Source organism: Teleopsis dalmanni, chromosome 2, assembly GCF_002237135.1.
Source record: "Teleopsis dalmanni isolate 2A chromosome 2, ASM223713v2, whole genome shotgun sequence".
NCBI lineage: Eukaryota > Metazoa > Arthropoda > Insecta > Diptera > Diopsidae > Teleopsis > Teleopsis dalmanni.
Genome location: NC_051847.1, coordinates 126,844,718 through 126,866,981, shown reverse-complemented (window position 1 = coordinate 126,866,981; position 22,264 = coordinate 126,844,718). Strand labels below are relative to the sequence as shown.

Here is a 22,264-nt window from a genome sequence, read left to right as displayed (position 1 = left end):
AGACTACATCAAAATCTTATATTTTGGTGAAAATCTTCGAAGTATACATGTGAATATTAAGCTACTATTGATAAATGCTTCTTATTTGACCCTACAATTATTTGTATATACTTATTAATTTTGATTCATAAACAGTTAAAATGCATTTAAAAAATGTTTTTTGCTTTGGTCATCCGACATTAGCTCCTGATGATTCAAAGTTAAGTAGTATCTCCTATCACACTAAAGTAATTAAGCTTTACTTATGTAAATATACGGATAAATAAAACTCCAATTTTATGCCTAAAACTAAATTATACTATATATTAAACTAATATATGCTATAACTTAATAGTAGTATAATTTTCTATTTTCTGATTAGCGTACTTCAATTTTGGATTTATAGGTCATAATTGAGTTGCAGTTAATGTACAATTTCTCCGACAAAAATCAATCATTTGTTTATTCCACTCATTCAAACCTTGTTTAATTGGCTATATAAAAAATATTATTTAAAACATTCTATAATTAGGATCCTAGAACCGGTCTTATATTGCATATCATATAAGTGTATTGTGCTATAGTTCAAATCTATGTCTTTTATAAATATAGTTTAAATGAATTCTTCACCAATTCAATCGACAATTATCAACAGACATTCATATAACACAAAAAATTGATGAAAGTACGACTAAGATTACGGCATTACATAGGGGCAGCTTTAGAAAAAATAGGTATTTGAAACTGGATTGTCTTTTCAAGTGGGAGGAAAAGAATTCTCATACAGACCAAATATTAATGTGTACGGTAAACCTAAATGATGGTTATGATAATATGCTCGTAAACATTCTACGCGTAACTAAAATTAGACGCTATTATAATTGCATTATTTTATTTTAAGGACCTACTTCGTTTTAAAAGATCAATCTATAACTGAATCTACTACTGCTAACTGAATATGTATATTATAATATGCATATTATTATTATATACGTATAATTATATATATATGTACATATTCTGTATACTAAAAAGAAATATAAAGCGACTTCGTTTCATATTCAAAGTTTTGTGTTAATATTGTTTGCTTTAAATATCACTTAATCCACACATTTCTGATAAGAAACATATACCATAGATAGTTTCTTCGTATAGGTAACATGAAAAAAAGTTGAATATAAGTCACCAATTCTTAGTTTTCATATGGAAACTTTGGTTTTGTCGACAGTTGCTGCCAACTGCCAACTACCAATTGGTAACTAGAAATGCGGTTAAGCAAAACAAGCAAAAATGATTTGAAAATAGACATTTAGCAAGCAAAGTTAATTAACAAAATGCCAATAATGGCAACCGCAACAGTAATGGCAAATGTAACAACAACAATAGCAACAGCAACAGTTGCCACTGCCACAAATGGTCAACCCGAATTGTGGATGAGCATCATAATTTAAATTTAAAGTCACAGCATTGTGCATACTAAACTCGTACATTATGCATTTCGCTAGATGGCATTGTGTATGATTTCATGGCATTTCGGTAGGAGGTGGGTTAATTGAAATTTTCTGTTGGTTTTTTTTCTTTTTGTGTTTTACACTTGCAGCCTCCGACTGCAAATTCAACTATAGTAATTGTTGTTTGTTGTTGTCAGCTCTATGAAATAAGCTAGAAATCTATAAACTGCAGTTGTTGCTTTTGCAACACAAAAATTGCTCATTGATTAAGTCCATAATTGCAAACAAATGAACAACAATTCATGTTAATTTATGCTTATCTTGTAATTTTTATTTTTCCTAATTTTATTCATTGAAATTTTCATATTTTATACAAATGTTATCTCCTACAATGTAAAGTATTTGTTGTCATATGAAGCAGTGAGACGATGAATCAGTTGGGAAAAAATTAGCTGAAAACGGATACAAATTAAACACACTTTCTTTAATTTCTTGATTGTATCATAAAGACAACAAATTGAATTTCTTAAGAAACAAAAAAATTAAAAGTCATATGCAAATATTTTATTAGGAAACCTTAATGAAGAATCCGGTTTAAATTAAAAATATATTTAACTAATAAACTTATATATATAATAAAAAACTCTGAAAGTGTATTTTTGTAAGTCAACACATTTACACATAGACTGTGTTATCTACATATCTACATATCATGAGGAACAAAGTTTATGTTGGCCATTATTATTTATGAGCTTTTTAAATTTTTAGGGTAAATTCATATTTTCCTTGATGTAGAATTTCTACCGTTTGTCGATGAAAAACTTTGCCAAGTTATTTTCAGCGGCTCTTCTCCCATACGATTTTTCACCGTTTAGAGAGTTTTGTAATGACCGAAACAAATAGTTGTTAGACGGCGAATGCATCAAAGCTTTTTAACCACGTACCATCAATTTGTCGAGTCATCAAAGATATATGTAAACTGATTGACCTATTCTGATCGCTTTTCATTGTTTTGTTTAATCAGTAGAGTTGTGAGCTGTAGAGGACAGAATTAACGTTGTATCATGCTGGAACAGCACGAAATAAACAATTTCCTTCTTATATCCGATATCTCCTCACAGCGTGTGTCGGTCTTGCTCCACCAATTGCAAAATTTCATCAACTTATATAATAACTGGCCGACCAGATTGGGGTGCATATTTGGTTTTGAAATTTCAAAATGGAATCGACCAAACCACTCCAGGATCCGGAGTTTAGTATCCTTACTGTATCGTACATATTTTTTAGCGTGTTTTTGTAACAGTTTCACTTTTTTTATAATAATAAAGCAACACTTCGCGTATTTGTTGAGATATTTCACTAATTTAATAAAACTGATATATTTTTTACACAAGCGAAGAATAACAATTCCTTTCGCAAAAAAATAAGGACTGAAATGTCACCTTTCAAACACGTTATCGTTGCACATTATCGGATTACTGTTGTCAAATACATACGTACCAACACCATCAACCGATAAAAGAGAACGGACACTTATTATATTACTTAATAAAATGTATCCGAAAATATAAAAGTTTAATATATAACACACATATGAACAACATGAAATTAAAACAATACAAGAAATAAGATAACTATATAACGAACACATTGTTTAATTGACTAGAAAAGTAAATACCATATAGTATAGATGTTCTGCCTACATAACAGCACTATTCTTTTCTAGAAGAATTTACCCATTATTTTTTTAAGTATAACGATAAGTTGTAAGAACTTAATGAATGTAGAAATAAATAAATAAATCATTTAAATATATATTTTTGTTTTCATACTAAATTGTAATGCACTATACACTGATAAATACAAATAATATATAAAATAAAAACATTTTTCAGTTTTAGAATACAAAAAGTCTTTATTATATTCGCAATTCAAATAAATTCCTAATTTAATTTATTATTTTCAACTTACCTTGAATTATAACAGCAATTATTACTCTGCGTCTAAATTGCGTAGACTCTAGCAAGATTTTTGCATACACTGTCTCTCCTTTACTAAACATACATATTTTTCGCAGACAAACTTCGAATCTAAAACGTATTCACTTTCGAACATAAAAGTCTTAAAAAAAAACTAACTAGTGCAAATGCCGAAAAAATAATGTCCGAATCGCTGTGTTCCTACGTATGTATTGGGATCACTAGGCATGTTTTTTGTTGTTATGCAATATGCAGCGAGCCTAAGGTATAACTTTTTATGCAACAATAATATTACTTTTTAGAAAATGATTCTAATTTTATAATTATTAATTTTCAAACCATTAGGTAGTTATTAAATTTTGTCAAATAATATTAACACAATTAGAAGTATTGAACAAAAATAATTTTTTGCTCTGTTGAATTGAGGTGTCCAAAATATCAAAATGGCGACAATTGATTTCAATTGAACTGGACACATTTATTTCAAAAACTTTTTTAAAGTGAGTTAATTAATATTTAAGAATTCAAAATTTTGTTTTTATTGTAAACTTGTAATACTTTTAATTTAAACACATTCATAAATAATTTTAAACTGAAACAGACTTTTGGTAACACAAAATTAATTTAATTCGTCTTCCTTTTGCTGACACTGCGCAACAACTATCAATCAAACCTTTCTATGGTTGCCATTATTGCTCTCAATAATGACATACGTGTTGGTTACAACTACAAACAAAGAACATAAGAGTTTGAAGCAGTACTATTACTGCTAATCAATGATTCCCGCGACATAATCCTAATTCACCACAATTATGTATATTTTGATAAAATTTCATTATTTTTATGCTGTCCCAAATAATTGAATTAAATGTTTTAAATAATTTATTACACTTCACATTTATTTACTCAATTGATAAAAACTTCAGCATTATTCTTTGTTCAACTGGTTTAAACAACTCATATTCCGTAAGTCATCATATTAAAAATAAAATATTTCTTCGTATGGCAATTTCGTATGGTTAATTTCCTGTAACTCACTATTATTCAGAGAATTCCCGAAATACCTTTATTTTTACGAAATAAAATCAGATTTCATTTTTCCGAACTGGAAAATAAAATACCATATCCTCATTTCCAGAGTGATCTCACATTTTTAACTGATATGACAAGGACTAAAACAAATTAAATTTGAAGTTACAAGGTAAAAAGATTTAGAAATAAACTAATATTACTTATATAAAACATCAGTAGAGGAGCACAAGTTTTCATTTTGTCTGTGTTGCAAAAAACATAACACAAAGATAAAAAATTTTATAGGATTCAATTTTTATAATCACCTGAACTACGTTAATTAAATAATTGTTGAAATTAAGCATTGTTTCACAAATTTTAAGGAATCAAAGAGCGAGATATCCTTTTTTTCAAATGCATTAACGATTGCAATTGAAAATATAAAGACTGATGTAAAGACCAGTTGGAAATATGAACCTAAAATCGGACCTCTTTTTCAAGGGCAGAATAGAATCTGGAACTGAATTTTTTAAACTCCTTGGCGACCGTTTTCCAAAACTAAGGAACTTTGGTTTAAAAATGAGTTCAATGATAAACAGTATCTATCTCTGTGAAAATACGTTTGCAACTACGAATTTTATAAAATCAAAATGTAAATCTTTACTGACTGATAATTCACAAATTTACAATGAATAATGTGTATATTGATAGAATTGATAGAACTAAATTTAACATTATCGTCATATTTTTATTTTTCGCAAAGAAATAATAAACGTATGTATTTGTTTCTACAGCCCTCCAATCTATGCAGTGCAGTACTTTGCTCGTTATCGTATTTGGTCTGAACAGCGCTGATCTAAATCATGCTTATATTTATATCTTGTTGTACAAAAGTACTGTAATAAAGCAGTATTATGGACGTGTGCGAGTTAGGCTAATTTGATGCTAAACCAAATGGGGGATTTTTTGGGATTTTTTGCACTGCAAACTTGCACTGCACACTGCACATTTATCAACACGTATCGACACATCACTACATAATCGGCACAACTTAGAATTTTCCTCATTTAGAACGGAACTTAGCCTAACTCGCACACGTCCTATATACCATAATGCTACTATGCATATTCATACTGACTATTAAAAATACTGCATTGCTTTAATAGCAAATGTATATTGAAATCTATAGTATACCAGGTATAGAATGATTTGTGTATGATTCATATCCTTTCAATTTTTTTGCCTGTGTCGTGCTTCTATGGAACATCTATACTTTGTTATTATTATTTAATTATTGTCACGAATATTGATAATTATTCGTTTAGTTCTGTGAACCATATGGTTTTAACTACAAAGCTTTTATGTATTGTTAAGTCAGTTGTCATAAATTCGTACTCATAATTTCACAAAATAGAAATCGATATCATTCTAAAAGCTACAGTAAAAATCTTTATTATGCACATAACACATCTTTTGTTAAATTTAGGAAAGCATTTGCTCTTATGTAAAATAACTAAGGTAACTTTAGTTGGTTGGTAGTTACTCTCTGCATTTTGAATTGTTTAATGCTTGAAATAGCATTTATCAAGGATTAAATCAAGATTTATAAGGAGTCTCAACTTAAATACGGTTGTATTTTCCAAAAAACTTATACCGTGTTTGTCCACTTCACTATCTCTACAACTTCTCACTGCATCAATGTGATCCAGAACATCAATAAGATTTGTGTTGTTTTCATCACTTATCTCAATGAGGGATAAGCATCGGTATAGCAAACAAATAATATTTAAATTTGAAACATTAATGTGAAACAAATTATTTAGATATAGTACCAAATATTGAGATTTTCTATAAATATTACAAGTAATATGATTATATATGGTTATTGCGCTATATAGGATATTACCGTCAATTGTAAAAATATATTTTGTATATAATCAAGCATTTAGTCATTTCAAAACGTAACATTGATTCAACTAAAATAAAATTTACAAAATTTAAATATATACTATAATATATAAAAAGGTTTTCATTTTTTTTTATTTTGTTCTTTATGAAATAAATTAATTTTTAAATCAAATAATTTAAGCAAACCATACAAAACTATGAGTACTAAACTTATATACAAACTTATAAATGACTATAACTATCAAACAAATCTGCAACTATTACTTTACCAACCCTATAAATATCTTAATAAAAATCTAAAAGGCCATTTACCATGTTTACAACTTGTTTTGTCCATTGTCATAAACTTTACAATCTCAATATAGAGCATGAATAATTTGCTTCCAGCTGCAAAACAAGTGTAGCAAAATGTTGATTTGGATATGTACTCGTATCTACAGCAAATAAAGAAAAATTATAGAGATTTTGCCGATAGCAATTTAATAAGAATAATAAATTTATTTAAACCTTAACATGATCGCGATTGAAAGGAACATTTCAGTAAATCGTTTGATAAACACAATTATTACACTCAGAAATATTTCAAGGGCAATTTTAGCAGAATATAATAACTATTTATTAAAACTAATATATAAATGCAATTATAGGTATATTAATTTGAGTTGTTTTGAGTCCCCTTATTGGTTACTACCTATATTTTGTACTGAGAGGAAAGCTCTTAATCTAGTCCGTGATTATAAACGTCTTAACGAAAATCATTTTATATATCTATCGAAGTGCCGAATATTTTCTAGAGTTAAAGTTAGTGGGAAAATTATGTGCCCAAAAATAAAAAACATGTTGGTTTGTAGAACTGTCATATTAAACTATATGTTTTGCGCTTCTATGTCATTATTTTTACGTCAAAAAAATTAGTAGTCATGTAGCATAAGCCATCAGGATAAGCGATTTGTGTTACACCTTGCTCATTTTTAAAAACGTACGAGTCTGCCACTAAATACCACACCACAAAGCTATTTTTTGTTGATGCTATGGTTTTTAAAGAGTTATCTGTGTAATTACATTGACTCAGATGCGACAATTTTGTCTCCTAACATATTTACTAAACATAAAGTGAGCCTTATCACTCAAAAAAATTCTTCAGTAATACACGTACAAAAATTCTACGAATGTCACTCAAACACCAAATAAATAACATAGGTAAACATCTCTAAAATAGATATGAGCTGCATATCTATTTGGGAAGTTGGTAAACGAAGTAGGACCTCTAGCACTCAATAGTTTCACAAAAAGAGTTGTCATTCTACATGACGCCTATTACATTTCCAAAAAGATATCTAACTGCATTTGATATCGCGGAGAACTGAAAAGGTCTATATGTGACCTAAGCTAGTGTTTAAATATGACAAAAATGGACTTAACGTCATAAATTCTATATATATTGTAGGTAAAAATAATATGCAGCAAGTAAATGGTAACAATTTATATGTAACAACTATTCACCAAAGTAGAATATTATATATTATTTTATAAAAAATGTCTTTTACAAAAATATTTGACCATTTTATTTTTATTGCAACAAACATATACTTACATCCTACTATTAAGTATTTACTATTATATATTTATAGAAAATCTTTTTATTTCTGAGTTTTCCAAGGTTTTATTTTTTTATTTGCTACTTGTGCCTCATTAGATACTCCTCGACAAAATACCATATATTCAGACGTTCAGACGCAAAAAGGCATTTAGTTAGTTATGGATTGATCCCCAGTACAAAAGAGCTAATAAAGTTGCAAAGCTTTTGATCTTTAGAAACACTAGTTCTTTTTAATAATTCATCTTAGATAATGATAATGTACCTCATAAAATAAATTTTTTATGTTTGTTGTTATTAATTGAATTTATCATAAGCAAATTAAAATTAACATGAAATATACTAAAACCGGTGGCCGCTGTTTTCATATAACTTTTCCTTAATACACGGACTTATTAACATTTACTCTACTTTTAAATTAATTACTAAATCAATAAATTAATTTATTTAATTTATGTATTTTTCTTTTTATTCTTTCATTCACATGCGCATTCACAGGAAGATTTGCTCATTCATGGCGATTCTGTTTACGATATCATTGACAAACAGGATCATGCAGCAATACAAGCCGAACTTAATCGCAACGTACCACCGCAACCGGGACAGCACACAAGTTCCTCCTCATCATCGGCTACATCAGCTGCAGCGGCGGCAGCAGCGGCCGCAATGACAAGCCTCGAGGGTGAACATCGCATGTTCCTGTGTCGCATGAATGTCAGCCGTAATGCGCGTAGACAAATGCGATTTGGAGATCAAAAGGTAAGTGAATAAGTGCATAAGTGCGAGTGTTAAACTGTCAGTGTTTAAGCAAGAAAAAAATATAAACAAAACAAAATTGATGGATGAATCACACCAAACATCAGCAAGCAATAAGCAGAACGTTGCGTGTGTTGCAACAAGAACCTACAGCAACAACAACAATAATAACAGCAAAATGTATGAATTATGCATGAAGCATTTAAGTTGAAATTCACTTGAGAAAATGTTGCCAGTGATTTATAAACTGACAAACGATGACAGTTGTTTGCATTGTTGGACGCCTTGTGTGTTTGTTTGACTGGAATTGGCCACATGCTGTTGGCGATGTTTACAGTGCACATTTTATGATTTCCTTCTTTGAAGAAATGTCAAAAATTCGATGGCGCGATAGTGTCACACTTTAATAAAGTTGTTCTCGGTCTGTCATGGCAGTAGTTGGAACTACAATGGTTAATGACACTCTTTTACATGGTTGATAAAATGTGGGAGGCCAATCATTTGATGAAAAGAAATCCAATTTACAGATTAAATATATACCATACTCTCAGTATAACCAAGCATAATGTCAACACCTTTAGTTATTTCAAGAAAACAGATTTGTTATGTTTCTAGCTTTCAAATATAGGGCTTTTGGGTACTCATTAATACAAAAATCTACTGTATGTAGCATAGATTTTAGGATATTGTTGTTGTGCCTGTAGGTCGTGAATTAGACAGTCCTGCTCTAGTGGATCCAAAAGACTAAAAAAAATTACTTATCGAACGTAATGATCTTTTTTATTATATTCCTTTTTATTCTTTTTGGTCCTTTCCCATAACCGAAGCATCGTCATGGAGTGTACCAAGGGTAAATTACAATAAAAGAAATCATACGACAATAATTTTATTTAATACTTCCAGTTGCATTACGCCCGAATTACACACCAATAGAATCAGAACAATTGCAGATTGTACTATACTTTTTTTAGTCGAAAATAGTAAAAATTACCCACTAAAAAATATAACAATTAACTACGTAAGTGCAATAAAACCAACTGGCAATCTTATTGCGAACTTCTGAAATTTCTAGACTGCGTAAATTCGTGTTTCAGAACCTATCTATCCTTGAGTTACTTTAAATTAAGTCATTAACTTAACCGTTAGAATCTTTTATGGGTAAACACAATCAAATTAAACCTATGAAAATGTTGAAACAAGCAAAACGTAGTAAAGAATGTTTTGTTATTTTTGCAATAAAAGAAAAATTTTTATACAGTATCGTTTTTTATAAAAAGTCAAAATTGAATTCAATAGTGGAGCTATTTGATTTACTGTAAAAATTAAATATATATAATAAATATATATACATTATATATGAAATATGAAGAAATTAAATATATATTCATATATAACATACACAAAATACCTAGTATCATATAATATCATGATATATATATAATAATGATAATATATAATATGAATCCTATATTCTGTAACAACTATAAGGTAAAGCATGAAAAATTAATTCAAATAAAAGACTTAAGCAACATACTTAACGATGGATTTGATTAAGATGAACAAAATCTTATATTTGTAAATGAACTACACAATAACAATTGTTAAATAAAATAAATTTAGTTAAATTTTTAATGAACAAAATTTAGAATTAAAAAGTATATCTTTTAACTTTGAGATTAAAGTAATGGTCTTCCAACAAACTCCAAATAAATTTAAATTAAGTTAAAAAAAATCTTTTCACACTTGAATTCAAATACATAATACTTAAAAGTAATGGTTCTTTAATGTATATTATAAATGATATTAATATATTGTTTAAATATAATATTTTGAGAAATATATGTATATATTAGGCACAAACAAATATTTCAATGTTATTTATACACTTAACTTTTACATAAACATATTTATATATTTTATATTATATTTCAAATTTTAATTAATATCATACATCATATAATTTTAATTTATATCACACATATAATTTTCCTTGTGTTTCTATATCAAACACAAATTCGTACAAAAAATAACAATTTTTAATCGCTATTAAAAATGGAATTATTTGTGTGATGCAGCTTCATTTGTATTTGGTGCTCTCTCATCTACATTTTCTCACGGAGTCTCTGAATAATTTCACTGCGCATAATAATCGCAAATCCGGATACTCAAAGACTCCGGGGATTAACAAAAAATCTTTTTTTTTAACTCCAAAGACTTCGTTGCTACCCGGTTAATCGAATTATCGAATAACTTTAGTTTTTAAAATACCCGAATAATATGAACAGAATTACTACAGTATTTATTACAGAAAAAAGTGTAGTTTTATAAATAATATTTAAAATAATTTTTTAATATTTTTATTACAAATTAAAATATAATTGTTTTAATTAAAACCAATTCAAAAATTTTATATCACAATACTTGGAACTTTATACATTGAAAATATTTCGGGATAATGCTGTAACCCCAGATTTAACAAAATAGCTTTTAATAAAATGGATAATATAGTTTTTGATACGTTTTTGATAGTTTTTGAAAACGATATTAGAGATTTTTAATAATGTGTAACTACTTTATAAACATATACAGTACACATGGAGTAACCAAAGTAACTCAGTAAAATAAAAGTCAAGGAAAATGCTAAAAAAGGGATAAATTTTAGTACAGAACACAACTCATTGATGTATAATGACCGACATATTTAAATTATAATACATAATAATAAAAAATTATATGTTAATTTTAGTAGATTTTGTAATGGATATGTGTCTAGCTAGATTTTGTTACCATTACTAAATAAATATAATGAAAATCAAAGTAAATTTATATAAATTATTATCAAATTTTTTTTTTGCTAATACCCCAAGTAAAGAAACACTATTCTAAGAAGAACATTTTTTCTATAACCAATTACTTTTGACCATTATTTGGAAGAAGTTAGCCTGCTTTACTCGATTGCCGCTCATGAACAAACAAAAATAGGCTGACAATAATAAAGTTTCTACTGTTATACAAAACGAAAGTAAAATAAAATAAACTATGTATATGGATTAAAATAAATTAAAATAAATAAAATATTTTGTCATTTTATTTATTTTAATTTATCAGTAAAAAACAATCAAAATCCTTAAAGCAAATAGGTCATACAATAAAAATGTCACGCTGAAAATGAAATTTTTTATTTAATAATTTATAAAATTAAAGACTAATATGAGGCAACACAATATACAATAACAAACAATATTAATTACTTATCAGTATATTAAATGTTCTGTTAAAATGAATTTTTAACAAATTAATAAGCTCATATATATTAAAACAAAGTAAAGTCTACCAGAATCAATACAAAACCGAAAAATTTGATTAATTTTTTGAAGAATTTATTAATGAACTTGGACACAAGAATTAAGCTATACATAAAGATTGACTATATATAATAAAAATAAAGCAAGCTTTACAGTGAAATCTTTCCTAACAGATACTCCTCTCAAATGAATAATTTTTCAAAAATCAAATTGAAGAAAAACATATAGACAACAAAATACAAGCTAACTGTACTAAAACCGCAGAATATACATAAGAAAAAATGTATGTAAGAAACTTCTACATGATAATTTTCAATGTTAAAATAAAATTAAAGTCAATAGAATAAAAAAGTGTAAAATCTGAAATAAAATAAGATGTATATGTACATATATATCATTGCATATAATTGTTATACTGCATGTTATAAACACTAGCACAATGTTAACTCCGCCGATTAGAGTGGCGATTTCCTTTAAGGTCAGATATTATCAAGATTTATAAATGAAAAATTTTTTTATTAAAAAGCGGCAACCACAAGTATTTTACATTTTTTGTGCCCAAACAGTTTTGTCACCAACATTTTCACCCAATTATTTTGACACCCACCTCAATTTTTTACAAGTGTACGAAGGCGTACTGCAATCTTTGATGTGTGTCTGCTTCTATTTAGATCGTGTGTAGATCGTGTGCATATGTGCAGGCTTTAAGATGAATGAAAATAGATTTGTCTTATAAAGTTTATTTTTTTTATATTTTTTCTTAATAATATATCATTATTTTTATGCACTTCTGTGGCTTGCTGCTGTGTTATTTGCTGAATGGTTAACGCATTTAAAGTGGCATTTCGCGAACGCCGTGTGGAGTGTTAATTGAAACAACACACAAACGTGAAAATGTTTTATGGCTGCAATTGTGCATTGAAAGTGTTTCAGTCACAACTGCTTAGAGCAAAAATGGTGAACATAAATGGCATTTGAACCAAATTATATCGTTAGTCATAGGAACCTGCTGCACCGTACGCAATTCCAAGTCAATTCAAAATTGTATATGTAGAATAAATTAAACCAGCGCTGTGCATACTAAGCAATAATGCACTCCTACTCTCACAAAAAATAGAGCTCAAAGTAGCAAGAACATGACTGACCCTAAACCTTTTTATAAACATTATACATACATACGTACTCATAAGTAAATGTGTACAAAATACCAACATGTAGCACTCCACTTCTGGAGCATTTAGGTCACCTTAATGCACTGTGCCTGAAATAAATATGGATGAGTATCTTTACTCCAAAAACAAAAAAAAAAATAATGAAAAAAGTAAAATTTTGGAATTTCGTATAAGCCACAATACAAATGGCGCCAAACTCTAGACTTAAATATTTTGTATTTATAAGTGTAGAAGCAATCCATGGCAGTCGCATGGCATTTGCATTTAAAATATGTGTAAGTGTATCTTTTTTAGACATTTTTGGTGCTTTACTGGTAAGTGGCATACGATGCCCACATTGGGCAGTCTACACAATTACACTCCTCCATAAGTACGTAGTTTATTTTTTTTACTGTATGCTCCCTTGTATACTAACATACGAACACACACATACAAATCTTAATTGGATAATGGACAATTATTTTTTGCATTTCGTGAGGCCGCACAGCCAGTTTTGTGGGTCGCCTAAGGGTTTTGTTTGAATGCGCCCAAAGCCCTTTTAGAGTTTGTGAGATCTTAATAAGCAACAAAAGCATGAAAGATTGTTACATATTTTTGAGAAATTGAATAGCCCAAAATGGTATTTTAAAACTGCAAGTAAAGATCTCACATTATGTATCTCAATGCGCGTTTTTTAATGCAAATATTTTGCAAATGTTCGTATAGACAAAATCGATTTTAATGTGGGAAAATACCTTTGCATATTTGTCAGAGTTAACAAATATTTTTATTTATTAACAAGTTTTCGTTTGCAAACCTTAAGTGTGCATTGTTGAATTAATATACTTTAACCAAATGCATAGAGTATTATAAGATATTTCTGAAAGTGCGCTCATAATTTAAAGTCAAATTGTGTAATTGCACGCATAAATTTAAAACAATTGTATATATTATGACTAAAATAATTTATTAATCATTTAATGGAATTTTGAAATTATATCACTTAAATAATATTGCTAGCATCAATGAGGCTGCAACCAGCAATTAATTTGACTCACTTCGGTATTGCTATATATATATACATAAATATATATATTTATTACCATATATGTATGTATACATGCTATTAATTATTTCATTAGTAAAAATAATTATTATTTCACTGATTTATAAGACATTAAAATCATATTAAACCACAACTACTCACAAGTCAGTATTGTAATTGTTTCAAATGATTCAAAGAAGATGTCATTCTGTAAAAATAAAAAAATAATAATAATTGCAAAATATTGAATAACTATTATTATTACAATTTTATGTTCCGTGCTTTGCTAAAGATTTTTAAAATACTGAGATTTTGGTCCTGATTTAGACGATATATATTACAAAGTGAATTTTTGTGTTGTTTCAATTTTTTTTCTGCATTTTATGGTCCATAAAATTGGTTGCATCAATGTCAATACTAGGTTTATTGATTATTAGAAGATTTAGTTATTTTTCTTATGCAGAAAATAGTATCTTATCTGTCTGCATGTCTACAATTTAAATATCTGAGTTTGACTTACTCCAATATGCACTTATATAAATTTATAAAATGATAAGTCCTTAGAGCATAATGTTGATCTATTCTCACTCCTTAACGTCCAAGGCGTATTTATGTAGCAAAAAAAAATAAACAATTTGTGTTATCATTTAGTATTGATAAGCTAATTTTAAGAGATATTGTTCAAGATTCCAAACAGTTTCAAAATAATTAAATTTTCTTTACATTATATTTTTTAAAAATAATTATTATTCTGAGCCTTTTTCTTTTTAACGCACAAAGAACTCTTACATTCTGTTTTTTATTTTATTTATTTTAGTATTTTATTTTACGCTTTTTATTTTTATTTATTTTAACATATGTTATAAGTAATTAAAAAAATTTATTCATTAATTGATAAATTGATACTCATCTATCAAAGACATATGCAGGAACTCATTTAAGAAAGGATTTTTAAACTTTTTTTGAGATATATACAAAAATTTAATTGAAAACAATGAATAATATCTAGTATAATGTGATTCAAAATCTTATATGCACCATTGATATTTATAATTGTGTAAATAAATTTGTACTTTATTTAATTTATGTTGTAGTTTTTTTTATGGATAAATAATGCCCCTTCACAAAGCTTAACATGATTCTTAAAATTTAGCATTTAGATATATTTAGGAAAACAATATTTAGAACGTGAAAAATATATTCGAATAATATTTGTTTCGAATGTTTGTAAATAAACCAACTTTAAATAAACGTTCCCGCACATTAATATTTTATATATATTTTCTTTAACTTTCTCAAAAGGAATCATAATTTAAAATAAGTATTGATTTTATTTGGAGGTATTGATTCTGAAATAACCTCCACTGACTTAAAAGTACAACATCAATTGCTGCAAAACAGACGCATGTCATATTCTGCCTTAACCTAGGTATTTTTTGTATTGTATTTGGGCCACCTTCTTCAAAGCATTCTATGTGTATAGTCAGCTTAGCCGAAATCAAAGCATGTCTACATCTGGTATAATTGATTTTAAAAAGAGTCTTGGGCCACTTCTAGGTAACTCATTACGCCTATAGTTACCAACTGAACCTTTAACCCTGCGATAAACCTACATAAACTTAGAAATTAAAAAAATACTAGCTGAGGACATAATGACTGTCCCAAATATGTAAATATTCATACCAAATATTTCACAGCGATGAAATAATTTCCTTGCGAGATGAATAGTAGCAACTTCTAACTCAAGCATAATAAAATAATCAACCAGTCGGAAAAATAATTTTTTTATAGCTTCTCTAAGAATACATATCTGTTTTGATTTTAGGCACATCTCTGTAAACCTTAAAACACCTATACGGAAGTGCATAGCTCTACATCTAGTGTGCTCTGGTAGGGATGGGAAAAGATAAATTGTTATAAAACAAATATTTATTTATTTCAATATTTATAATAATATTTATCAAAATATTTGGTTTTCATTTGAAAACTAATATTTGAAAGGATTCATCACTAATTAGAATCATTTTCATAAATAAGCACAATTGTCATGTTTGTAAATAAAAAACTCAGCATAAAATACGTTTACATCAAAATTTAAGGATTTGATGTGGTTTATAGTCTGAAAATATAATTGGATGTATTTTCTTGATTCAGTTATTCTTATGACTTATGATTTGATTAGATGGCATATTGTCTCGACGAAAAGTGCAATCTGAATTACATCTCTATCAATTTATTGAGAAAAAAAAATATAAGAAACTCTTAATTGATCACCTGTTATTATAAGCCTGATATTAAGTAAATTTTTTGAAATATATATAATCTATACAAAAAATTGTTAACTCGCATGTAGAAGAAAAAATGCGTTTCAAAAAACTAAAACAATAAACTAACAAACACTCAAAGCAGTTCCACGACTTTTAAATTTTTGAAACTGATATTAAAATTTTTTGCAAAAAACAACAATCCATATTCCTTTTTTTATTTCATTGATGTTTTTTTCGTATTGATATGACATGGGTTTATCGCAGCAGAACTAAATCCATAACTCAGCACGTTCACTTGAGCGGTGGGTAGCGAACATGACTATGCCCATGAATATGTTTATTAGCAATTGGAACAAACATTTAACAGTTTTATGTGTAACAAATTTTCTTACTAATAGTTCTTTTTTGTGTTTCTTCAAGTTTCCTTTCCATTATTATATCAGTTTTTTAATATTTTTATTTTAATATTGTATTACGTTATTTTTATTTCAGGTTGTGCTAGTTCAGGGTCATTACTTGTCATTTTTACCGCTTTGTAGCCGGAATGAGCCCGTATTTTTGGCCACATGCACGCCCATTGCAATGCCGGAGACACGCGAATGTGTGGTTCAGGGCGCAACAAACGTTTTTACTACAATTCATTCAATGGATATGAAAATAGCGCATATTGACAAAAAGTAAGTCGAATTAAATTTATTTTTAAATAAATATAATTGAAAATATAATTTCGATCTAAAAGTGCATATAATTTAATTTTTTCCTTCAATTGTTTGATTTCAGCGGTGAATTTCATTTAAATTACAGCAGAAATGAGATACAAGGTTTGTCGTGGTACAATCTAATACACTCGGATAATTTGCGTGAAGCGCAGAGTAAACATAGGTTGAGTAAGTATCACAATTTTTTAAAACACTACCTATGTATCCTTAACAAAAAAGATTTCAAAAAAACTTTTTAAATATGTTTGTTATTGGATAAATGAATAAATGTGTAAATAAATTATATTTATTTTAAATTTTATTTTTAGTAACCCAATCAGAACAGGATCGTTCTTGCATTTTATTAGTGCGTATGCAAAGACGTCATGGTGATTTTATTTGGGTGCACGTTGTACTACAAGTGCGAGATAGTCAGGATACTAATCAACAACCAGTAATAGTTTGCACAAACCAAGTGTTGAAGTAAGTCCAATTTTACAGAATAGGAAATTAAAAAAATTAAGAGAAAAAAAATTTTAAATTAACTTCAATAACTTCAATTAACTTCAGGACTGTAACAGTGATATCTTTCCCACACTTTAAAAATGCGCCCTTTTAACTTAAAAAACTACTTCAAATATATTTTCCTTCGGCAATATTCTCGCACCAAAAAGCAAATTATTAAAGATTTCACTTTATACACATAAAATAGAAAAATCACGTTCTCACTTACTTACTTTCCAAACACACAATTTAAACTACCCACACAAACTCTATGTTAGAGTGAGTTATACTAATCTAATTATTATTTTCTTCTCTTAAGCAATTTGATTTATTTTCCTATAGTTTTGCTTTACATATTAATTTTTTTTTTTTTCATTGTATTTTGTATTTATTCTCACTTTAATACTATAGTGAACGTGAGGCAAGCGTCATGATTGCAAACTCATGGCTGTATCACTATTACTCAGTGCAATCAAAAATCCACTTCGGCTTACCTTATGAAGGTACAACACGTGTACCTCCTACAACACCAGCTGTAGCAGCGGCAGCCGCAGCAGCAGTTTATTATCACCACAGCGCACATCACACGCATCATCATCACCATCACTCAACTAATCCACTTCCGGCAACTGCAACGCCAAATAGTGTAGCGGGTGTCTATCCAGCTATGCATCACACTCATCATCATCATCATCCACACCAACAATACCATCATATGGCACCATATGTACCATATCATACATCTGCCATTGCGGGCAGCAGTAATGGAACTGCATCACCTGCGCACTTAGTGGGGCAACAGCACTGCAATGGCATAAATTCTACAAGTAATGGACTGACAAATGGCTCAAATGGACATCAAGCTCCTAGCAGTCAATATATATATCAGCATAGACTTGGTCCAGAACCTGTTGACTATAGTCAAGTAAGCAGTGGTAGCATAAATTCACCGCCTGGTAATGCACTTAGTGTAAATGACATGCGTTGTAGTAGTACAAATAGTTCGGTTTCCAGTCATAACACACCAACGCCTACTTATGCACCGCATATTGCGACCAATAATCAAAGTCAAAATGGTCAAACACATCAACGTATAAGTTCACCGCCTGTGAAAAAACGTGCTATAGGTAAACTAGAACCTTTGTATTTACCTGATGACTCGCCAGATGATTCTACAAGAACAATAAATACTGAATTAGAGAGACCTTATTTACAACAGATTCATACGGGTGGTGCTGAAACGCATGCCTCTGTTGTTTTCGCTACAGTAGTACCAACAAGACCGAGGTTACTAAATAAATCTCTACCAAACGATCCACCTGACTTTATAGACCAATGGAATCCAAGTCCACCTTGGTCAGAAAATGCACAGAAACTTTCACTTGATAGTTCCTCATCTTCCCAACAAGAACTTAGTCCTTGCATTACAACGACACCGCCTACACCAACAAGTGCACCTAGTAACAACATACAAACAATTGGTCCAGCATTTTCATTTGAGTGGGTTACTGATCAATTGGTGCCAATTGTTGATCCATGTTTACCGCATACACATTGGACAACAGCTTCTTTACCGACAACTGATGCACACCACCACTTAACGCAGCATTTAGCTTCTCATAGTCATCGGCTGCTTAATTTAACGAATTCCCTGAATAGTAATCATGAAACCGAAAGTACTGGAACTAGTTCTGCTACCGCAAAAAAAGAGATCGTTGATAAAGGAGATAAAAAAGGTATAATTAAAATTGTTTGCTGAAATTCTTTTCTAATTCTCAATTTATTTAATAAAAATTTGAAGAATTTTTTAACATTAAACACTACATTGTAATATTAATTATAATTGGGAAATTGGTTGTACCCTATTTCTTTCTATTATTGAATTATCCACATGGTTTTTTATTTTATAGACATTAAAGCTGTTGATACATAGGTTTTCTATAAATGTTTACAAAACTAACCTCAGTATTATATTATATTTTTCTTCTTTTTTTTTAACTTCTAGAAGTTTGTGTTCTCTTTACTGTATAACGTAGTTATCGAGACAAAAATAATAACAAGATGATGAGAAAAGGGTGCGAAGGGGTGGGAAGAGAATGAGAAGAGGAAAACACGAGAAAGAAAGAGAAGACAAGAAAGGGAAAACAACAAGAGAAGTACAAGATAGTAACAAAAGAGGTATAAAAAAAACAACAGAAAGATAAGGCAGGTACATGAGAGAATCAAAAGGATAAAAAAAAAAATAAGAAGAAAATTAGAAAAAAACAAAGAAAGGGAAAAAGAGAGAGAGAAACGAGTGAGACAAGATAGAGATAAAAAAGAGTCAAGAGAGAAACAAGAGAAAATGACATTGCAAAATTCCCCTCACAGCTTTTCACCTTTTTCTAGTCTCGTGTTTAAATACGTTTTCTGTGTACAATATGCAATAAATTTAAATATATTTTTAAAAGTATGAAGTCATTATTTATCTCCACAGCATCATATTTTATCTTATTTCCTTTCGACAAGGTTCTTTTCACTCATATATAATTGTGTTCACTGACATTTCTATGGTCCTATAAGTTAAATAAAACTAATTCACCAGTGATACATTTTTTATTTAGTAATAGTGTTTAGAATAGCATATCTTTCACTTAATACTTTTTGCATAATGCATTTATACATTAAATTGGTAACTCTTTCGCTTTCGTAACTTTACAAGTCGATACAAAATTGATCCTTATCTAGCAACTCGCCCTCTGCAACCGGAATCTCTATTGTTTCAGAAATAATTTAAATTTAATTTCATCCTAAGTGACAGTATCCTTGCCCAGAGTATTGATAGTTCTTATACCGACATTAATCCCAAGTTATTGTATTCGTTATTCGGTTTATTGTTATTCTGTGATATTATTATTCTGTGTATTGTTGTTTTTGTATCTCTATGGCCAACAATAGCCTTTTCATCAACGTCCTAGTTGAAACTTTTTCCAATTTGTTTTCATATGTACAAATATCTCTCCTTCTAATATCTTTTATCTCGACTACTGTTTGGTGAAGCATTTCTAAGTGTTCATTTATCGATTATTAATTTCATATACTGAAGAAAATTAAATGTAATAACAACAAATTAAAAAAGAGAAAGCAATAACAGTATTCTAATTCTAATATTTTAAGGCACGGTTTCTTCCTTCTTTCTTTTATTAGTTCTTTCTTTATTTCAAATTCTCACCTAATTAATTCACACCTAAAATTACAGACTCCCCACGGCGTTAGCAAGGTCATTGGACGACAACAAGTTTGTTTATATCAAACCATCTCACCAACTTTGGAAGAATTTTTACGTAGTCATGATAGACCATTGCAAAAATAGAGCTAGAGATCACGCGCCTATCACGCTCCCAGACCCCGAACTATGTTAACTATTTAGCATTAATAATTTTTCGTTGTGTATTAATTAAAATCTTAAAGAATACATAAATAATTTTTATTATTATTATAAACAAATGGAAACTTATGGAATTTCTTGAAGCAATTTTTATCAAAATAGTTATAAAATATTTTATGAAAGCCATAAAAATATTTATTATTTTTTATCTAAGCACGTAAATTAGTTTTTAACGAATATTAGTGCAATTTTATAATTAAAGAAAATTAATTTTCTGATAAGCTAAAGAAAAATATTTATACAATGTTGAAGTATTTTTTTTACAAATTTATATATATGTATTGTATGTAATGTAATATGTTAAAATAGATTTATGTATAAGGAGGTAAATATTAATTTAAAATATATTTATTTTATATAGCAGGTAATTGATTTATTTATTGTAAATGAAACTGTATATATGTAAATTAAAATTAAAGTACTGTATGTAAAATTTTACGCAGAATATATCAAATACAAATTAAAATAAACAAATTATATATTAAAATATTTGTTTTTTTTTAATCAAGTTCTATAATATTAGATAATAATAATAATAGAGTATGCAAACACATATATGTGTATATGTACATATACATATATTACAAAGGTTTATAAGTTAATAATTAGCAAAGGTGTAAGTGAAATTTAAAATATTAATGATATGTTTCAAACCAATCAAAAAATTTTATTTTTAATCTTTAATTTTTTAGTGATTTATAAATTAAATTAATTTTAAAATTAAGTGATTTCATGAATGAATTCTAAGTCCGATCGTTTCTAAAAAAAAAACACTTCAAGGTATAGTGGATTAAAGATATGTTCACATATGTACGCCACATGATCCCTCTTCAATAATAAATTTGGCGATCATATTCAGATATCCTGTAGAAACACTATTCGTCTGGTGGAATTGTTGGCGATTAACTATTGGTTAGCAATCATACAAAGAGACAAAATACTTTCTTCGAAAGAAAATAATGATAAAGAAAATATGTGTAACATAGAGAATACATGTTATATGACTTATTTGGTGAAGAATCTGACCAAAGTTAAGGAAAAACACTCTTAATAACTCCATGAAAAGATAACCAAACTTAAGAAGACTTGATGAATAGTTAAAGAATTACAAGTTTCCTAAAACATTAAAAATTACAAAAGTGAGTTATCTTGCCCTTGCTTTACCTTACCCTTGTACGTTTGTTTG

The 22,264-nt window shown here is 28.5% G+C and overlaps 1 protein-coding gene across 1 annotated transcript in view; it reads left to right on the top strand.

The window, feature by feature from the left end:
• Positions 1-21,153, top strand: part of LOC119675679 (neuronal PAS domain-containing protein 4) — a 40,373-nt gene extending 19,220 nt beyond the window's left edge. Inside the window, exons 4-9 of the mRNA XM_038086886.1 lie at positions 8,424-8,684; positions 16,942-17,126; positions 17,230-17,336; positions 17,477-17,630; positions 18,063-19,387; positions 20,890-21,153. Coding sequence (XP_037942814.1) covers positions 8,424-8,684; positions 16,942-17,126; positions 17,230-17,336; positions 17,477-17,630; positions 18,063-19,387; positions 20,890-20,906 — 2,049 coding nt within the window. The 3' untranslated portion in view covers positions 20,907-21,153. The remainder of the gene's footprint in view (positions 1-8,423; positions 8,685-16,941; positions 17,127-17,229; positions 17,337-17,476; positions 17,631-18,062; positions 19,388-20,889) is intronic.
• Positions 21,154-22,264: the final 1,111 nt, after the last annotated feature.